Source organism: Elgaria multicarinata, chromosome 21, assembly GCF_023053635.1.
Source record: "Elgaria multicarinata webbii isolate HBS135686 ecotype San Diego chromosome 21, rElgMul1.1.pri, whole genome shotgun sequence".
NCBI lineage: Eukaryota > Metazoa > Chordata > Lepidosauria > Squamata > Anguidae > Elgaria > Elgaria multicarinata.
Window position 1 is genome coordinate 3,441,754 of NC_086191.1, and position 20,022 is coordinate 3,461,775.

General features: G+C 48.2%; 1 protein-coding gene across 2 annotated transcripts; it reads right to left on the reverse strand.

Moving 5' to 3' along the window:
* Positions 1–1,679: 1,679 nt before the first annotated feature.
* On the reverse strand, positions 1,680–19,220 carry GLMP (glycosylated lysosomal membrane protein). 2 transcript variants are annotated; one of them, XR_010026403.1, is made up of 7 exons: positions 19,120–19,220; positions 12,330–12,587; positions 9,708–9,905; positions 8,410–8,628; positions 5,681–5,958; positions 3,450–3,791; positions 1,680–2,236 (listed from the first exon to the last, which is right to left on the reverse strand). XR_010026403.1 is itself a non-coding variant. In XM_063146109.1 (6 exons), exons 1-6 carry the CDS (start codon positions 19,204–19,206, stop codon positions 3,623–3,625), a joined length of 1,209 nt encoding a protein of 402 aa, XP_063002179.1. In that variant the 5' UTR covers positions 19,207–19,220; the 3' UTR covers positions 1,680–3,622. The 2 variants fall into 2 exon arrangements, 1 of the variants encoding a protein (XP_063002179.1); XM_063146109.1 differs by having other exon boundaries at positions 1,680–3,791.
* Positions 19,221–20,022: the final 802 nt, after the last annotated feature.

Sequence of the window (20,022 nt, forward strand, 5' to 3'; positions counted from 1 at the left end):
ATCCGCGCCTGCACAGTGATGCCTTCTTACCCTACCAACTACACGATACGCCCCCCCTCTGTGTGACCACCTTCCAAGGACTTGAAGAGTGTTATCCTGTCTCCCCTCAATCTTCTCCCGGCTAAACATGCCCAGTTTTTTCAGTCTCTCTTCATAGGGCTTTGTTTCCAGACCCCTGATCATCCTCGCTGCCCTCCTCTGAACCCCCTCCAGCTTGTCTACATCCTTCTTGAAGTGTGGCGCCTAGGGTGACCCTATGAAAAGGAGGACAGGGCTCCTGTATCTTTAACAGTTGTATTGAAAAGGGAATTTCAGCAGATGTCCTTTGTATATACTGTATTTCTTCGATTCTAAAACACACTTTTTTCCCATATAAACATCTCTAAAAACGTCTTAGAATCGCGGGTGCGTTTATTATTTCTTAGAATCAAAGCTTTTTTTCTGTTGGTGGTACTGAAATTAGTGTGCGTCTTACAATCGATGGCGTCTTAGAATCGAAAAAATACAGTATGGAAAACCTGGTGAAATTCCCTCGTCATCACCACAGTTAAAGGTGCAGGAGCTATACTAGAGTGACCAGACTTAAAAGAGGGCAGGGCTCCTGCAGCTTTAACTGTTGCGATGAAGAGGAAATTTCACCAGCTTCCCCATATATACAATTGACACCTGCTGAAATTCCCTTTTCAATACAACTGTTAAAGATACAGGAGCCTCCTTTCCATAGGGTCACCCTAGTGGCGCCCTGAACTGGACGCAATACTCAAGATGAGGCCTGCAATGGACGGTTTGGAAACTGCAGTTGGGTGCAAAATTTGGCCAACTTTTGTTCATCTTCCATTGACCGCGCCAGAGTTTTTAAAACACGAACCATCCTACTTATGCTAATTCGAATTAGTCATTGTGAATGAGCACAAATCCTTCCCCTTCCAAAAAAGTGAAGACCCACCGACACAGAATCCGCAGGTTGGATTCCTAGACATCAAAACTCCTTTGAATCCATTGAGGATTTCTTCAAACATCCCTACCTGGAAGCTAGCGGAGAAGCACAACATCTGATCGCACAACACTCCTTTTGCACCAGTTGCATTCCAACTCTGATTCATTTCCAGGCCCAATTTGACGCTTGGGCGTTCATCTTTAAGGCCCTACCGGTTTTGGGCTCAGCTTATTTTACCTACTTTGCTTTTCCGGCGTTCCGAAATTCCTCACTGGCTTCCCTGCGGATCGAGAAGTCCCGTCAATTCAACATTTGCTTGGCTCCTTCAAATGCAGGCCTTCGAAACGGCCTTAAATATTTCTATGTTTGCCTTTCCTAAAGAGAACGTAGCTGCGCGTTTCCGGTGCAGTTTCCCCACACAAAGGCTCAAAGCTACCCGTGAGGGAGAAGAGCAGCCTAAAAATATTTCCCAGAAGGAAATAAATGAGGGTCAAGGCACGGATTGCAGACACACGTGATCTGTTTACTTCTCCATTCACACGACCAAAACTGCATCACACTGCTGACGCGCAGGAACCACACAGAACGGTTTTTAGAAAAAGATATTTCTTTAATTGGTCCGCGAAAGACAAACGGGAGTGGGAAATACCCGGAAGCCTCCAACAGAAAACCTCAGCCAGTGAACATATACCTTTGGATTATGTTATGATGCACCAAAAGAGTAAGGCAGCAGCTACCCAGTTTCCCCCTTGAAAGAAGCCCACCCACCCCTTTCTGAATGAGAAGTCTGGACTGGTTTCTGTTCATCACATGCCTCTCAGGCGACATGGCCTAGAGCGGGGCTCAACACCGACCCTGAAGAGTACAACCCAATGGCCCGGAATTGAGTGAGATTCAAGATGGCGGCCGTGTCTCGGGGCAGGTGGGCCCATGGCTTCTGCCACCAACCACACCCGTTTCTCCAAGTTTTTGGATTAGATGCTAAAGTTTTGGTGTTGGCACCTTTGCCCAAGCTGGGCCTCCTCCAGGTGTGTTGGACTACAACTCCCAGCATGCCCCAGCCAACAATGCCTAAATCGAGCGTAACAATGCTTGCTTAACTCAACTTGGCTTGATGGTCTAAATTAGCCCTGGCGACGCAGGGCCAAGGCGGTCGATGGCCACCCTGGACAGGTTTGCGCGGCAGCCAGGGGCCTGCTAACTTTTCAGAGGGTCCAATCCTGCCAGGTCCTGGACTCAGCCTAATCCTTCTTCAACCTCAGGAGAGCAGCAGAGAGGAGAGATTAGGTGAACCATCCCCTGTGGAACAGGGAAAGGAGAGATATAACCATTACGTTTCCAGTGTGTGGTGGGGTGTACAGGAAGGAGTTAGATTTTGGAACAGGGGGAGGCAACACATGTGGCCAAATTCAGTGGGGGCAGAGGGAGGAATAAAGAAAAAAACGGCATCCATAGCACTATAGAGCACTGAATTGAATTATTTTGCCATTCCGTAATACTCTGGAAACATCCCCCCTTAAAAATGTATTTTAAAAAATGTAGGGCACCCCAAGACTGCAGCTTGTTGGGGGGGGGCGTCCAGGAGGACAAAAATGCCCCCCCCAAGACTCCCAAAGCCGTCCACCCGTTTTAGAAGAAAAAGTGTTTGATTTAAGCATCAATAGTGCAATTTTGTCTTTTTGGTGGGCAGCAGCCTGTAAACACCCTAATTAGTGGTTTATCCCTTTTAAAGAAACGTGCTGCCAACTCTTCTTTCCTTCCATTTTGGTGATCCTGCGCTTTCGACAGCCGCGTCCCAGGGCGAAATCCCAACGATGCAGCTTTTGAGAGAGATTCGCAGCGAGAGGAACTTGTTCCAGCCTCTCCCGTCACGGATTCTTTAAAGACAGAGGAGCCTCAGTCGTGAAAGGAGCTGGCAACCGTAAGAGCGAGGCGTTTCAGAGCAGCACTAAACTAACGTAGCCTCTTGTGCTAATGCAAGACAGTTTTTAAAAGGGGGGGGGGGAAGGCAGAAGTATTCTTTTTTTTTTTTTACGGTTCCAAAAATGCCGGTCGAAATCCGGCATCGTTGAGAGGGAAGGGAGAGAGGGAGGGTGCGTGGGATGAGAGAGGTGCCCGCGGATCCGCGAAACGACAGTTCCGTTACGTGCGTGCAGGAAGCAGGATGGGCAATCAAGGCCCTGAAACGCGGCTCTTGAAAGCAAGGTTCTCACAAGGTGGAAGGCGATAAAAGCGAGGGAGGTAAAAACCGTTTTCGCTTCTCCGACAGAGCTGATCGAAGAAAAAGCAGAACCCTGATAGGGCAAAATATACTGTAAACACGGGGGGTCCCTGCATCCCGGGCGAACAATGTTGAACCCATCTTTGCTCAAGGGCTGCTTCCGTGATAGAAGGGACCGTTTTGAGAAATGATTGCTAGACGCACATTCACACGTTCCTCTCCTTCCTCCGCAGCAAGAGACAGCCCCTCCCAAGAAGCACCATAGAATCTATTAACAATACAAGAACGTACTAAGGAGACCAGCCCATCTCCGTCAGGGACCCGAGTTCGAGAGAAGCGGAAGCGCCCTGCGGAAAGTCTTAAGCAACGCCCGCCCGGAAACAGCGGTCTCTGGGGCTGACCACAGATCTGTCCGTAGCCAATTTGGTCATTGCAGCCACGGGCCACGTTTGGTTGAGGGACGATCAGTTGATGGGTTCGTAGTCGGAATACTGGTGGTTCCTCCTGGCAGCCACGGCAAGGCTGCCCACCAGCAAGAGCACCACTGGGGTCCCCAGCGCCACGGCAAGGATCCCAATCACGAGAGGGGAGAAGACGTCCTCAGGGGGCTCTCCAAAGCCGATCAATGCTGACCTGGAAGGGAGAAGGGGCAGTGAGGAAAGAAACGTGGCAGCCACCACCTCACTGCTGTCCTCACCTTTGTCCACTTTCAACATCTAATTTGGAAGAGCTTTGGGGCAGGGAAAATTATACAGGATCAACTTAGAGCAACCAAGAACTACCAAGAATACATCATAGAAGATAGTAGGGGTGTGCACGGACCCCCCGCTCCGCTTCACTTGCAGATCCGCGATTTTCGGAGCGGGCCGCTTCGCCCCGCCCCCGCTCCGCCCACTTCCGCTCCGCTCCGCTAGGAGCTCCGGATCCGGATCGGAGCTCCGTTTTTTCCCCCCATAGGGTTGCATTGAAAGCTAAAAAAGTAAACAACTTTTTTTCTGTTCAAGTTAGAAACCTCACGTTTGGCACCATGACACCTCATGGGGGTATACACACGCACACCAAGTTTCAAGGCAATCCCATCATCCCCTGATTTTTGGGGAATTTTTGAAAATCGGGCACCCCATTCAGACCCCTTTCCATAGCTCCGTCAATTTGCACGTTAGAAACCTCAAACTCGGCACCATGATAGCTTATCCATGTGTCCACATGGACGCCAAGTTTCAAGGCAATCCCATCATCCCCTGATTTTTGGGGAATTTTTGAAAATCGGGCACCCCATTCACACCCCTTTCCATAGCTACGTCAGTTTGCACGTTAGAAACTTCAAACTCGCCACCATGACAGCTTATCCAGGGATACATACGCACGCCGAGACTCAAGGCAGTCCCATCATCCCTTGATTTTTGGGGAATTTATGAAAATCCAACACCCATTCACATAGCAGTGTAATAGCAGATTCATGTAGGAAATGTCATCAGTTCCAGGAAACGATAGGCTACGTAATAGAACGATGTAAAATTCTGGCAGGAATTAAGAATACGGACAGACACGGTACAGCTGCAAAAATAATTCACCAACAACTGGCCATCAAATCCAACCTCATCGAACAACCTACGCCATACTGTACATACTCACTGGAAAACAACCTTGGAAAATGAAGGTCATAAAATATACTGGAGCAGAACAATTCATACCGACATGGCTTTAACTTGGTTTATGGTTTAATTTGTTTTTAGCTGGGTATATTCACTGTTTTATACTGTATGCTTTTATCTGTACGCCGCCCTGAGATATTATTGATATAGGGTGGGATATAAATGTTTTAAATAAATAAATGGACACAACAGTACCTTGCAAATGACCAGACGCAACAGTTATAAACAAAAAAGAAAAGAAAAACACACCTACCTCATTGACGTAGCAATGCCAAATGACAAAAATGTTGTAGAAAAGGAAGAGGAAAAGATGGCAAACTTGGTGGGGATGGGGGCACAGCATGTGGAGGGGTGGGCTGCATTTGGGTCACCCCCTGCTGCACACAGGGTTTTAACGGAGTAACGTAAACATGGAAGGCTTTTCCAGTGTGCTGCCTGAAATTAATCTGCAGTTCTGTGAGACGGATCCGAGCTGCTGCACAAATTCCTCCGCCTTACCTTCAAATCTCGGATTCCCTCCTCAGCCGTCCAAAAGCCTCCCGCTTCCTCAAATGCTTCCCCAGGCCCCCGCATGAAACCCAACCCTCAAATTTCCTTCAAATCCCTCCCCTAATTGGTTCGCCTTCCTCTGCTTCCCAAAAATCCCCCATGCGGCCTGAAGAAAAGCCAACCCTTGACTTTGCCCTGCTCAGAGGAAGCTGTCAGCAACAGACCGTTGACAAAAAACATAGCTGGAAGCGTTCACAGAGCTTCTGTGAGGTCACAGCCGCTCAGCCAATGGCAGAGGTTCGGAGGCAGACGACAGAGATTATTTTCCCCCGCCTCTTCGGCAGGGAATAAAAGCGCGCCCTTGAGAGTGCTCCTCACCAGCGCAAGTAGCCCTTTTCCTGGTAGGCTTCGTTGTCATCGCTGCCAAAGGAGATGTTGACGGCAGCAATGCCATGGTCCCTCTCCAGCTCCTCCCCGAAGTAGGCGAGGGCTATGCTTGGCCTGGGAACGGTGCGGTTGACCGTTTGCAGAGGGTAATACTGGCAATGGACGGTGTCTTCCCGCTGGGCGTGCTCGGAGCTGTATGCTGCCGTCTTCCACTGGAGGAAGCTCTGGCCAGCGCTGCCGTTGCGGGGCATCGAAACCAGCTGAGCCATCTGCTCCAAGGAGAGAGAGAGGAGGAGGGAAAAGGAAAACGGAACTGCTGTCAAATTGGGTAAGACCGACAATGCTATTGGACTCCACAACGCCCTTTCAATAAGGGTCTGTCTAACTTGCATAACTGTTGGAGATAGAATGCACCTAATGCTTCTTTAATTCATATGTTTTGGCAATGCCCAGTGGTTGCCCCCTTTGGGGAGGAAGTCATAATAAGGATAAACTTTGTACTGGAACACTAGTTGCCCCCTTTGGGGAGGAGGTCATTATAAGGATAAACTTTGTACTGGAACACTAGTTGCCCCCTTTGGGGAGGAGGTCATAAAAAGGATAAACTTTGTACTGGAACACTAGTTGCCCCCTTTGGGGAGGAGGTCATTATAAGGATAAACTTTGTACTGGAACACTAGTTGCCCCCTTTGGGGAGGAGGTCATAATAAGGATAAACTTTGTACTGGAACACTAGTTGCCCCCTTTGGGGAGGAGGTCATAAAAAGGATAAACTTTGTACTGGAACACTAGTTGCCCCCTTTGGGGAGGAGGTCATAATAAAGATAAACTTTGTACTGAACACTAGTTGCCCCCTTTGGGGAGGAGGTCATAAAAAGGATAAACTTTGTACTGGAACAGTCTTTAGCATGGAACGATGTGAATGTCCTCCTAAACTACCTCCTGGCATAGAATCATAGAATAGCAGAGTTGGAAGGGGCCTACAAGGCCATCGAGTCCAACCCCCTGCTCAATGCAGGAATCTACCCTAAAGCATCCCTGACAGATGGTTGTCCAGCTGCCTCTTGAAGGCCTCTAGTGTGGGAGAGCCCACAACCTCCCTAGGTCACAGGTTCCATTGTCGTACTGCTCTAACGGTCAGGAAGTTTTTCCTGATGTCCAGCTGGAATCTGGCTTCCTTTAACTTGAGCCCGTTAACATCTTAACACGTGGTCAGCGCAAATGGATTTTCAGAGCCCTTATGACAGCTCAAAGACTTATACTATCACGTTGGAAGGACAAATGCTCAGCTCCCATAATGCAATGGACTGAGGACTTAACAAGGATATCAACATTTGAACGGGTGTTATGTACACGCACAACTTGTTAGTGGGTAAGTACATGGATATATGGTCTGCTTTTCTTGAAACCTATGCATAACCCTCTCCCCACCGAGCCCTTTAAAAAAAATAATGAACGGTATACCTGATGGAAAAAATGATATTCCTATACATATATTTATTTTTCCTTTTTCACGATTTTTTTTGGTTCTGTTTTGTTAATGTTCAGAATAAATAAATAAATAATTTAAAAAAAACATAGCAGGGAGGCTAAAGAAGACATGCCCGCAGTGAAGGTCTGTAACATGGCCTGCTGTGGGCAAAACACCTGGGTTCCCCCACTCGCCACAGCCCGAGGCCCTCCCCACAAAGGCCCCATGAGGTCCGGCAGCTTCAGAACAAAGGAATTTTCTACACCCGAGACCTAAGGGATGCATGGAACTCTCTGCCAGGAGACACAGCGATGGAGCCAAGCCGTCTCTCAAAATGGTTCGAAAACCCGAAACTAGCACCAGCTGAATACGGATCAAGAAGAGAAATGCTAAAAAGCACAGAAAATTGAGAAAAGCAATCTCGTAATAAAGGAACGGAAAAAGGGATAGGCAAAACCAAGGCAATACCAAAAATAATGACGTACTAAGAAAACCAGGTGGTTACAAAGGCACAGGGGGAAAAAACACGTTAGTGGAACCGTACATAAACGCAAGGAAAAAACGGGGCGTGAACGCTTTTAAGCCAAGACAGAATTACAGGAACTCGGTTTCGATCCTCCTTCGCCATAAACAGCTTCTTCAGAAAATCAGGATTAATTCGTCAGGCTGTGCTACATTGTTTTTGATATTGCATTGGTTCGCTGAGGTTCTTTTCTGTCACTTTTAACAATATTGCTTTCCCCAATTTTCTGCGCAGTTGCTGCGCGTTTTAGCATTTATTTTCTTGGTCTCAAAAAATGGTTGGACCACGGTGGGAAAATCTCCAGTCCGCGGGTGTCGTCTGGCCGTGCGGAGAGGAATCCCCTAGTTATCTCCAACTGGTGGTAGTAGATAACAAGGAGGTGGCCCTGTGGGCCACTGTCCCTCCCAAGTGGCATGCAGGGGAGCCCCCTCATAATTTCCTACCTGCAAATCCGTTTAACGTAACTCCTGGCTGTGCTGGTCTCGGACCGTAATAAAGTGATTGATTGATTGATTGACTCCTGACTCGATTAGGCCTCAGGTTTAAGACACTGTTAGAGCAGAGCAGGAAAACTCTGCCCCCTGCAGATGTAGTTGAACTAAAATTCCCATCCTGCTTGTGATGCCAAGGTGGGAATTATGGGAGTTGTAGTCTATAGACATCTGGAAGGCACCAGTTTGGGCAAAGACTAAACATCATGGCTGTCACCCCGGCCCAGGCCGTTACCTCGAATATCGTCGGGGTATACTCGTCGTCAATGGAACGGAGAGAGAGCAGCTCCTTTCGGCCGCCTCGGTCTTCCACCGTGACCAGCTCCAGGGCAAAACGGGAGTGGTTGCCCCGGGGGGCCACCCCGTTCATGACGAACGCGACCTTGGAGCTATTGGCCGTGTGCAGGAAGCGGGGCAGCGGGGCGTCGCGGCTGGACTCGCTGTAGGCCGTCACCTGACGAGCAGCGGAAGAGGAGAGGTCAGGCAAGGATTTTGCACGCTGTGGGGGCACTGGGGCACGCCCAACGGAGGCAAGACATGGGGGGGCACATATGTCGAAAACTCCCGCCCCAATTCACTTGAAATAATCTTTAAATAGATTAAAGGTAGCGTCTCCAACACGGCGCCCATGGGCCGGCAAACACCCCTCTTGCAGCACACCGGACTCTTTTCCCCTCCGGATTTTTATTTTCCTTTGTAAAGTTTTTTTTTGCATTGTTTATTGTTGAACCCAGGACATTTTCCGCAGGGTGGTTCTGTTAACCACCCTGAATAGCCCATCAACAAACCATGGATTCTCAAGGTGGCTTGTTTGAGAAAAATAAGCCACCCTGCCTGGTTAACAAGCCACGCTGTGGAAAATATCCTGGGTTCAGACAACCCACTAACCCACGTTTCAATGAACAGCCCACGCTTCAATGAACAGCCCACGCTTCAATAAACAGCCCACGCTTCAATAAACAGCCCACGCTTCAATGAACAGCCCACGTTTCAATAAACAGCCCACGTTTCAATAAACAGCCCACGTTTCAATAAACTGCCCACGTTTCAATAAACTGCCCACGTTTCAATAAACTGCCCACGTTTCAATAAACTGCCCACGTTTCAATAAACTGCCCACGGTTGAACCACTGGGTGTGGGTTAGCACATTGTGCAAACCCAGCCACCGTCTCAAAGAATTGCAAGAGCTGTTTGCATTCAGTAAGCTCACTGTGCACACCCAGAATTCTGCATTGGCCAAGGACAGACACGCTCTGTACACTGCCCTCACATGCAAATGTTGAACTTGCAAAACTGATCGATCCTGCAAGCCCTGTGAAGAGGCAAAGCACTATGCAGCCGCCACATCCCTGCCTGCTGAGCACCTTCCAACCCTGCTCCAGCTCCCCTCCGGATGATCACATTTCAATAAGCGTTGCTAGAAACGTGCTTTTCACGCAGGATGCAAATTTCTGTGTAGGCCCGGCCGAACCGTGAAACGCGCCGCCGCGCCCGTTGGCCTCATCGAAAGGGGAAGCGACACCCGCTTTTACCTGAAAGGATACACTTCCATTCCGAAACGCTCCGCTGGGATCTGAGCCGGCCCCCTGAAAGGTAGCTGTCAGGGCGGTCTCGTTCAGTCGGCCCTCGAGGCTCTCCCAGGTGAAGTTGGCCAGATCGTAGGTGGGATAGAAGTCGCCCGCGTCCGCCTTGGAAAGATCCGAGGACTTGGTGCCGTTGTACTCAAACACCTAGAAAAGTTAGGAAACTATGGCAGTGGATATTTCAATGTGGATCTTAAGAACATCAGAAGCGCCCTGCTGGATCAGACCGAGGGTCCATCCAGTCCAGCGCTCTGTTCGCACAGTGGACAACCGGCTGTCAACCAGGGACCAACAAGCAGGACATGAGTGCAACAGCACCCTCCCACCCATGTTCCCCAGCAACTGATGCACACAGGCTTCCTGCCTCTGATACTGGAGGTAGCACGTAGCTATCAGGCCTAGTAGGCATGGGTATCCAAACTGGTGGTCATCACATCTTGTGGCAGTGAGTTCCATAGTTTAACTCTTCACTGTGTGAAGAAGTCCTTCCTTTGATCTGTCCTGAATCTCCCACCCATCGGCTTCATGGGACGACTAGAATTATGGGAGAGGGAGAAAAATGTCTCCCGGTCCACATTCTCCACACCATATAATTTTGTTCACCTTTCCTCACATCTCTTACTCACTTTTTCCCCTAAACCAAAGAGCTCCAACCTGTGGAACCTTTCCTCACAAGGGAGTGGGCCCAGCCCCTCAATCGTTTTGGCAGCCCTGATCACAAAAAAGGCGCAGGGCAGGCCCAAAAATGCCTTTTATCCTCACAACTATCCTGCGAGGTAGGCCGACACGGCACAGAGAGCTTTGGGGTGGCATGAGACTCTGCCCAGGGGATCTCTGGGTCTTAGTCCAACACTCTGCCCACACCGCCCACAAACTCCCCAGGTCAGAGGCACAGACGTTGGCCTCCACATCTTTTAAATAAAGAAACACCATTGTCCGAGATCACATCCGTCTTATCCCCTATGCTGTTTAACATATACATGAAGCCGCTGGGGGAGGTTATCCGGAGATGTGGGCTGAGGTGTCATCAATATGCGGACGATACCCAGCTCTACCTTTCCTTTTCATCAAACCCAGGTGAGGCAGTGGCTGTTCTGAACCAGTGCCTGGGCACGGTAATGGACTGGATGAGGGCTAACAAACTGAGACTCAATCCAGACAAGACGGAGGTACTGTTAGCGGGTGGTTCATCTGTCCGGCGAGGTGATGTTTGCCCTGTCCTGGACAGGGGTTGCACTCCCCCTAAAGGATCGGGTCCGTAGTTTGGGGGTGCTCTTGGATCCAGAACTGTCACTTGAGGCACAGGTGAACTCAGTGGCAAAGAGCACCTTTTATCAGCTTAGGTTGATATACCAACTGCGTCCTTATCTGGACAGAGGTAGACTAGCTACAGTGATCCATGCTCTGATAACCTCTCGTTGGGACTACTGCAATGCGTTATACGTGGGGCCGCCTTTGAAAACGGTCCGGAAGCTTCAGCTGGTACAAAACAGGGCAGCCCGTTTACTAACAGGGACTGGCTGGCGAGACCACATTACGTCAGTCCTTTTCCAGCTTCATTGGCTGCCAGTCCAGGTCCGGGCCTGATTCAAAGTGCTGGTATTGACATTTAAAGCCCTAAACGGTTTGGAGCCAGGCTATTTGAAGGAATGCCTCCTCCCATATGTACCTGCCCGGACCTTAAGATCATCCACAGGGGCCCTTCTCCGTGAGCCCCTGCCAAAGGAAGTGAGGCAGGTGGCTACTAGGAGGAGGGCCTTCTCTGCTGTGGCACCCCGGTTGTGGAATGAGCTCCCCAGAGAGGTCCGCCTGGCGCCTACACTGTACTCCTTTCAGCGCCAGCTGAAGACCTTTTTATTCTCTCAGTATTTTAACACTTAATTTTAACTTAAATTTAAATTTTACTGTTCTAACTCTGTATTTTAATCTTATATCAATTTTGCTGCGTGGTTTTTATCCTGGTTGTGCTTTTTATACTGTATTTTGTAATTGTGCTTTTAACATGTTGGTTGTTTTATTATGGTTTTAACTTTTGTGAACCGCCCAGAGAGCTTCGGCTATTGGGTGGTATAAAAATCTAATAAATAAATAAATAAATCCTTCCCATCTCCTTTACGCTAGGAGCAGTTTCAAAGTTGTCATTCATGTTTTTCGGGTGATTCAGTATTCCAATGTAAAACCCCGCATAATGTAACATTTAAATCGCATTCAGTGTGCTTGAACGGTTTTCCTCAAACGTTGCAGGTCAACCGTTGAGTTAAAAATCAACCTGGAGTACTTTTTTTTTTTTTTAGCTATGTTTACAAGCAAGTACAATAAATTTCTTAAACCAGCTTGCTCAGTGTCCAGACATTTTGGCCTACAACTCCCATGATCCTTTGCCATTGGCTCTGCAGGGTAGGGCTGGTGGGAATTGTAGTCCAAAACATCTGGGGGACCAGAAATTGCCCACGCCAAACTGTAGGACATCAGAACAAGTCCTGATGGAAATTTTCCTATATGAATTAAGGCAATTTCCCGGAAAATGTTCAATATTTTCCGGAAAATGCACGTCACTACGTAGGAACACACCTTGGCAAAGATGAAAGCTGTGGAGTACAAGATGCTTGAGGCTGGTTCGACCCAGATGGCTCCAGAGGGCGAAGAGGAGAGGAGCGTGGTCCAGTTGACGTGAAGGGTGCTGCTCCCACTCTGGGTGTACACCAGCAACACCGTGGGCACCCCAATGGTGCTCCAGATGTAATGGACGGTGTCATTGAGACCCACGGCCCGGATGTGCAGGAGGTTGACGGCAGAGCTGTTCAAGCCGGGGTTGTATTCCAGAGAGACCTGGGAAAGGACATAGAATCATAGAATAGCAGAGTTGGAAGGGGCCTCTAAGGCCATCGAGTCCAACCCCCTGCTCAGTGCAGGAATCCACCCTAAAGCATCCCTGACAGATGGCTGTCCAGCTGCCTCTTGAAGGCCTCTAGTGTGGGAGAGCCCACAACCTCCCTAGGTAAACTGATTCCATTGTCGTACTGCTCTAACAGTCAGGAAGTTTTGGGTTCCTGTCACTTGAGCCTGTTATTCCATGTCCTGCACTCTGGGAGGATCGAGAAGAGATCCTGACCCTCCTCTGTGCGACAACCTTTTACGTATTTGAAGAGTGCTATCGTGTCTCCCCTCAGTCTTCTCTTCTCCAGGCTAAACATGCCCAGTTCTTTCAGTCTCTCTTCATAGGGCTTTGTTTCCAGACCCCTGATCATCCTGGTTGCCCTCCTCTGAACACGCTCCAGCTTGTCTGCGTCCTTCTAGAATTGTGGAGCCCAGAACTATACACAATACTCTAGATGAGGCCTAATCAGGGCCGAATAGAGAGGAACCAGTACTTCACGTGATTTGGAAGCTATACTTCTATTAATGCAGCCCAAAATAGCATTGGCCTTTCTTGCAGCCATATCGCACTGTTGGCTCATATTCAGCTTGCGATCTACAACAATTCCAAGATCTTTCTTGTTTGTAGTATCGCTGAGCCAAGTATCCCCCATCTTGTAACTGTGCATTTGGTTTCTATTTCCTAGGTGTAGATGCATGCCAGCGGTTAATTCATTGCCACAAACACGGCAAAGTTCTTGCACAGCACGTCACAATCAGATATAGACACAAAAGCTCCTATCAAGGCACTATTATTATTATTATTATTAATGTGTCCTAGCAGGTGAAGTGCACTAATTTCATTTTAACTTTCATTTGAGAGGGTCACAAGTTAAGATCCCCATAACTCTTGCCTCTTCCCTGGTCAGGATGTGGATTGGAAGCTCGTTGGGGAATAGACTTGCAATAATAATAATAATAATAATAATAATAATAATAATAATAATATATTTATTTATTTATTACCCACCTCTCCCTCTGGATCGAGGTGGAGAACAACATAAAATACAACATAATATAAAATTATTATTTTGTAATAATAGCTGTTTTTATAAGAATACTTTGTTTTTATGCTTTTTATATTTTTAAACTTTGTATATTCGTTTTAATGTTTACTGTTGTGAACTTTTGTAAATTGCCCAGAGAGCTTCGGCTATGGGGCGGTATATAAATGCAATAAATAAATAAATAAATAAAGTACATAAAACTGATTAAAACATATAAAAACTAATATATTATTATAAAATAACAGCTCGTACAGAGGACCATATAGATATCTATATGGTATCTTTATGGACTACAGAGGACCATATAGATAGCAAGGTTCCCCCCAACGCCCTCATTCGGAATTGTGATAGAACTTTGTGGGCGCTCTCATAAAATGGCTGACATGGGGGAGGGGCTTGTTTATTCACAAAATGGCTGCCACATGGGCCCGGCCAGTTACAAGATGGCAAAGTGGTGAAGCTCAAAGAAAAGTAACATGTCCCAGAAGCTAAATCTAAGGCAGAAAGTGAGCTCCAAAGAACAAAACCACTGATTGGAACACACAAAGTTCTGCGTTCGAATGTCACGCTAAGCAACGACGCAACCCTGGGTTTTTAAGTCACTCCCTCTGCCAGCAGAAGCTGTCAAGCCATGTGCTGGCTTGTTCATGGTAACCCAGGGTTTACAACAACCAAACACTGGGTTGCCACAACATGCCAACCAGGCCAGACACACATGCTAGTGTAGTGGCTAAAGTGTTAGACTGGGAGTCAGGAGATCCGGGTTCTAGTCCCCACTCGGCCATGGAAACCCACTGGGTGACTTTAGGCCAGACACAGGCTCTCAGCCCAGCCTACCTCACAGGGTTGTTGTTGTGAGGATTAAATGAAGAGGAGGATTACATATGCCGCCCTGGGTTCCTTGGAGGAAAAAAGGCAGGATATAAATGCAATAAATAAATAAATAAATATTTATATTTATTTATTTATTTATTACATTTTTATACCGCCCAATAGCCAAAGCTCTCTGGGCGGTTCACAAAAATTTGAATATGCACACCAGATCACAGATTTAGGGAGAACTCTTGAGTGGAACCGGTTCAGAAAGGCAGATTAAAAGTATCTGAATAAACACACACACCCCGTTGCAAAGAAGAACGGCAAGAGGGAAGGAAGTTACTCCAGGAAAATGTCAAAACAGGAGCGATTTGCCTCGTTTAGTTCACTCGCAAAAACGCTGTAGATCGGGGCCAAAAATCTGGAGGGCCCTAAGTTCCATCATCCCTCACCACTGGCTATGCTAGCAGGGGCTGATGGGAGTTGTGGTCATTAAGGTCTTTTGGCCAATGAGCAGCTCACACCCGATGTAGACGGAGAAAGTATATGATTCATACCCCCAGCTTTGCAGGGAGACGGAAGATACGATCAAGACAGCATTTGTACCTTCCTGTTCCGAACAAACGAGAACTGAAAGTTGAAAAACAGGGAACTTTCTCCTCCCACTAATTGGAATTTTGCTAGCGTAGGCAGCTTGTTTATTTTAATTAAAAAGAACCTAATTTCCTTTCCAGTTAGTTATTTTATTTATTTATTTATTACATTTATATACCGCCCCAATAGCCAAAGCTCTCTGGGTGGTTTACAAAAGTTAAAAACAGTGAACAAGTTACGAATGCTTAGATTTGTTTTAATTTTAAAAAAATTAAATCAAAGAATGGTAGAGTTGGAAGGGTCCTATAAGGCCATCCAGTCCAACCCCCTGCTCAACGCAGGAATCCACCCTAAAGCATCCCTGACAGATGGTAGTCCAGCTGCCTCCTGAAGGCCTCTAGTGTGGGAGAGCCCACCGCCTCCCTAGGTAACTGGTTCCATTGTCGTACTGCTCTAACAGTCAGGAAGTTTTTCCTGATGCCCAGCTGGAATCTGGCTTCCTTTAACTTGTGCCCGTTATTCCGTGTCCTGCACTCTGGGAGGATCGAGAAGAGATCCTGGCCCTCCTCTGTGTGACAACCTTTTAAGTATTTGAAGAGTGCTCTCATGTCTCCCCTCCATCTTCTCTTCTCCAGGCTAAACCTTATTTATTTATTTATTTATTTATTACATTTTTATACCGCCCAATAGCCGAAGCTCTCTGGGCGGTTCACAAAAATTAAAACCACAGTAAAACACCCAACAGTTTAAAACACAATTACGAAATACAGTATATAAACCTGCCCAGATGTTTCAGTCTCTCCTCATAGGGCTTTGTTTCCAGACCCCTGATCACCCTGGTTGCCCTCCTCTGGACACACTCCAGATGCAAGCACTAATTCCGATGATCCTAAAGCCTTACAGGGAAGGAATGGATTCCATTCACTCCTGACTTTGCAGCGCAATCACAAAGTCGCATAATGAAGAGGGGAAAAGGCAAACAAAAGCTGGGGGAAAAGCTACAGAGATAATCTGACTCCCGATTTGGCCTCACCCTGGAGAATTCCAAGGTTCAGATAGATATTTTTCATAGGCGGGGATTACAGTTCAAAAGTTGGGTCCCTGCTGCTGCCCTGTCTCAGACTCAAGATTTGAAAGAGGGCACCGGAATTGTCCCTGGACAGGCAGACAGGGCACCAGGAAGGGAGTTTTACGACATCTCGGGGCGGCCCACCCTGAGAACCATGAAGAGAGGTAGAGCCGGTGGTGGCTGGTGGCTCTGAAGTCAGTGGGGCGGTGCGTCCGCTCCGGGTTTCAGTCTAAACCAGTCCACTCTAAGAGTTCTTTAGAGTTCTGACTGGTTCGAACTGAAATCCGGAGAGGATTCCTGGCTCCGCAATACGACAAGCGAGAAGGATTTTGGAATTGTTGTAGATCACAAGCTGAATATGAGCCAACCGTGTGATGCGGCTGCAAAAGAAGCAAACACTATTTTTGGCTGCATTAATAGAAGTATAGCTTCCAAATCACGTGAGGTCCTGGTTCCTCTCTATTCGGCCCTGATTAGGCCTCATCTAGAGTATTGCGTATAGTTCTGGGCTCCACAATTCTAGAAGGACGCAGACAAGCTGGAGCGTGTTCAGAGGAGGACAACCAGGATGATCAGGGGTCTGGAAACAAAGCCCTATGAAGAGAGACTGAAAGAACTGGGCATGTATAGCCTGGAGAAGAGAAGATTGAGGGGAGACATGAGAGCACTCTTCAAGTCCTTGCAAGGTTGTCCCACAGAGGAGGGCCAGGATCTCTTCTCGATCTTCCCAAAGTGCAGGACACAGAATCATGGGCTCAAGTGACAGGAAGCCAGATTCCGGCTGGACATCGTGAAAAAATTCCTGACTGTTATAGCAGTATGACCATGGAACCCATGACCTTAGGAGGTTGTGGTCTCTCCCACATTAGATGTTTTCAAGAGGCAGCTGCACAGCCACCTGTCAGATAGGCTTGAAGGTGGATTCCTGTCTTGAGCAGGGGGTTGGACTTGATGGCCTTAGAAGCCCCTTCCAGCTCTACTATTCTATGATTCGCCGCCCCACTGACATTGGAACCACCAGCCTCTACCGGGCAGAACTTCACTGGAGGTGGGCATAACCCCAAAAGTTAGTTTTCAAAAGGAGGGTTCAGACAACCAAGAACACACAGGCGTCAAACATTTCAAAGTCTGGGCCCAATTTTGAATCTCAGCCTCCAAATCGCCTTGTAAGAAACATACATATTCTAATTTTATTATGTTTCTATCCCACCCTTCCTTTGAGGTACCTCAGGGTGTGTGTGTGTCCACATTTCCATTTTATCCTCACAACAACCTGACGAGGTACGCTAGGCTGAAAGGTCTGGAGTATGGCTTTAGCCGATCAAACGGTTCAAATCCCACATTCAGCTGTACAGTTGGCTGGGTGATCCTGGGCCTACCTCACAGGGTTGTGGAGAGGGTGCAACAGAGAAGAAGCCCTCCCACCCTGACGTGCTGAGTTAAAACACACACCAGCAAGAGTTCAGGGCTGAGCGGAATTCGAACTCCTGACAACGTTACAAAAAAAATACACATACGATTAAGAACCCACAACGGATGAGGATTCAAAAGGGGGGGGCAGGTTTTGAAAGGTCTGAAGCAGATATTGATCCCCCCCTCCCAGGAACAAATCAAACACTCCACATCATAAAATTTCTCCCTTATCTTTCTCTCTCCCTGGTCCCATCCACCGCTCTTTCCTCTACAAGCTGAAAAAAGAAAAACACAGCGAGAGCAAAAATTACCAACTAAGGTTGGCAGTATTTTAAAAAAAGCGGTGGGCCTGCTTAGCCAATCCCTGTTCGGTCAGGTTGCAACCCACCAGGTGAAGTGCAATGGAGTAAAAGCAGGGATAGGGCAGGCGGGACACCACTTCCGGTCAAAAACACATGCAAAAAAATACCGGGAAATCTTAGCTTAAAGTTCTTCTTACTGCCAGTAAACAAGACTTAGGAGAGGAATTTCAAAAATCATTGGTGCTTGGGGGAATTTCTTTCTCCAGCACGTCCCATCTCCTTTGAACCTCTCTAGGGCTCAGAGAGAGTGGCCCAGAGCATACGCAGAGTTTTCCCACTGCTTCTGACCTCCCTTGAACCCCTCTAAGGCCCAGAGGGGGGGGGGGGGCAGGGCATACACAGAGTCCATTTCTTTCTCCACCACATGCAACCTGCCTTGAAGTTGAACCCCTCTAGGGCTCAGAGAGTGGCCCAGAGCATACACAGAGTTTTCCCACTGTTTCTAACCTCCCTTGAACCCCTCTAAGGCCCAGAGAGAGAGAGAGAGAGAGAGAGAGAGAGAGAGCAGCCCAGAGCATATGCAGAGTGAATTTCTTTCTCCACCACGTGCAAACCCCCTTGATCCCCTCTAGGGCTCAGAGAGAGTGGCCCAGAGCATACGCAGAGTTTCTCTACTTCTTCTAACCTCCCTTGAACCCCTCTAAGGACAAGAGAGACACACACAGAGAGAGACAGAGACTCAGAGCATTCGCAGAGCACATTTCTTTCTCCACTGTTTCTAACCTCCCTTAAACCCCTCTAAGGCCCAGAGAGAGAGAGAGAGAGCAGCCCAGAGCATATGCAGAGTGAATTTCTTTCTCCACCGCATGCAAACCCCCTTGATCCCCTCTAGGGCTCAGAGAGAGTGGCCCAGAGCATACGCAGAGTTTCTCTACTGCTTCTAACCTCCCTTGAACCCCTCTAAGGACAAGAGAGACACACACAGAGAGAGACAGAGACTCAGAGCATTCGCAGAGCGCATTTCTTTCTCCACTGCTTCTAACCTCCCTTGAACCCCTCTAAGGACGAGAGAGCCCACACTTCCAGGGAAGCATACCCCCCCGCTCCCCCCCAAAAAGCTGCCTTTTAAAACAAACAATGTTAACAATATGTTGAACCCAGCAATCCACAAAACGCAGCCCCCCTCCCACCAAAATGCCCCCTCACCTGGATCCTCCCTCCAGGTCTCTGCCCCGCGCCCCTACCTTCCTCCTGTAGCCCCCCGGATCGCCCGCGCAGCCGCCCACCAGCGCCAGGAGAGCCAGGCAAACCCAGCTTCCCGCAACCGGCATGTTGCGTCCAAACGACCCTGGTTGCAACTCTGGACACGTGATCCGGCAGCTGATCGTTCCGGTTTTTTCTTAAAGGGCGGAGGCGGGGAGGGGGTGGAAAGAGGCTCTTAAAGGGGCCGCTGCACGAAAAAAAAAAGAAGACGTCTGATGTAGGGGTCGGGTGGGGTGGGTAGATTCCGTGGCAGCTCTCCGAGGCTGGAAAGAAAGAGCAGCGTCTCAGGCCCCTAACAGAGAGGGCGACCCGGATCCGTAGAATCATAGAATCACAGAATAGCGGAGTTGGAAGGGGCCTCTAAGGCCATCGAGTCCAACCCCCTGCTCAATGCAGGAATCCACCCTAAAGCATCCCTGGCAGATGGTTGTCCAGCTGCCTCTTGAAGGCCTCGAGTGTGGGAGAGCCCACCACCTCCCTAGGTAACTGGTTCCATTGTCGTACTGCTCTAACAGTCAGGAAGTTTTTCCTGATGTCCAGCTGGAATCTGGCTTCCTTTAACTTGAGCCCGTTATTTCGTGTCCTGCACTCTGGGAGGATCGAGAAAAGATCCTGGCCCTCCTCTGTGTGACAACCTTTTAAGTATTTGAAGAGTGCTCTCATGTCTCCCCTCCATCTTCTCTTCTCCAGGCTAAACATGCCCGTATTGGCAACAGTGCCACTGTGCATGCACAAAGCGCCTGTACGAAACTTGGTGTTTTATTTCTTTCGTACTTCCATTTTTTTCGCGCCCCCCCCCCACCTTGGCAAGGCAGGTCGGCAGAAAATCAATTGTTTGTTTATTTATTAATTTATTTATTACATATTTATACTGCCCAACAGCC

Excerpts from the sequence above, each read along its gene's own strand:
- GLMP (XM_063146109.1), bottom strand. The coding sequence starts at position 19,206 with ATGCCGGTTGCGGGAAGCTGGGTTTGCCTGGCTCTCCTGGCGCTGGTG. Across the intron at positions 12,588-19,119 it reads CGGGGGGCTACAGGAGGAAG|GTCTCTCTGGAATACAACCC; the intron begins GTAGGGGCGCGG and ends GTCCTTTCCCAG. Across the intron at positions 5,959-8,409 it reads ATACCCCGACGATATTCGAG|ATGGCTCAGCTGGTTTCGAT; the intron begins GTAACGGCCTGG and ends TCCTTGGAGCAG.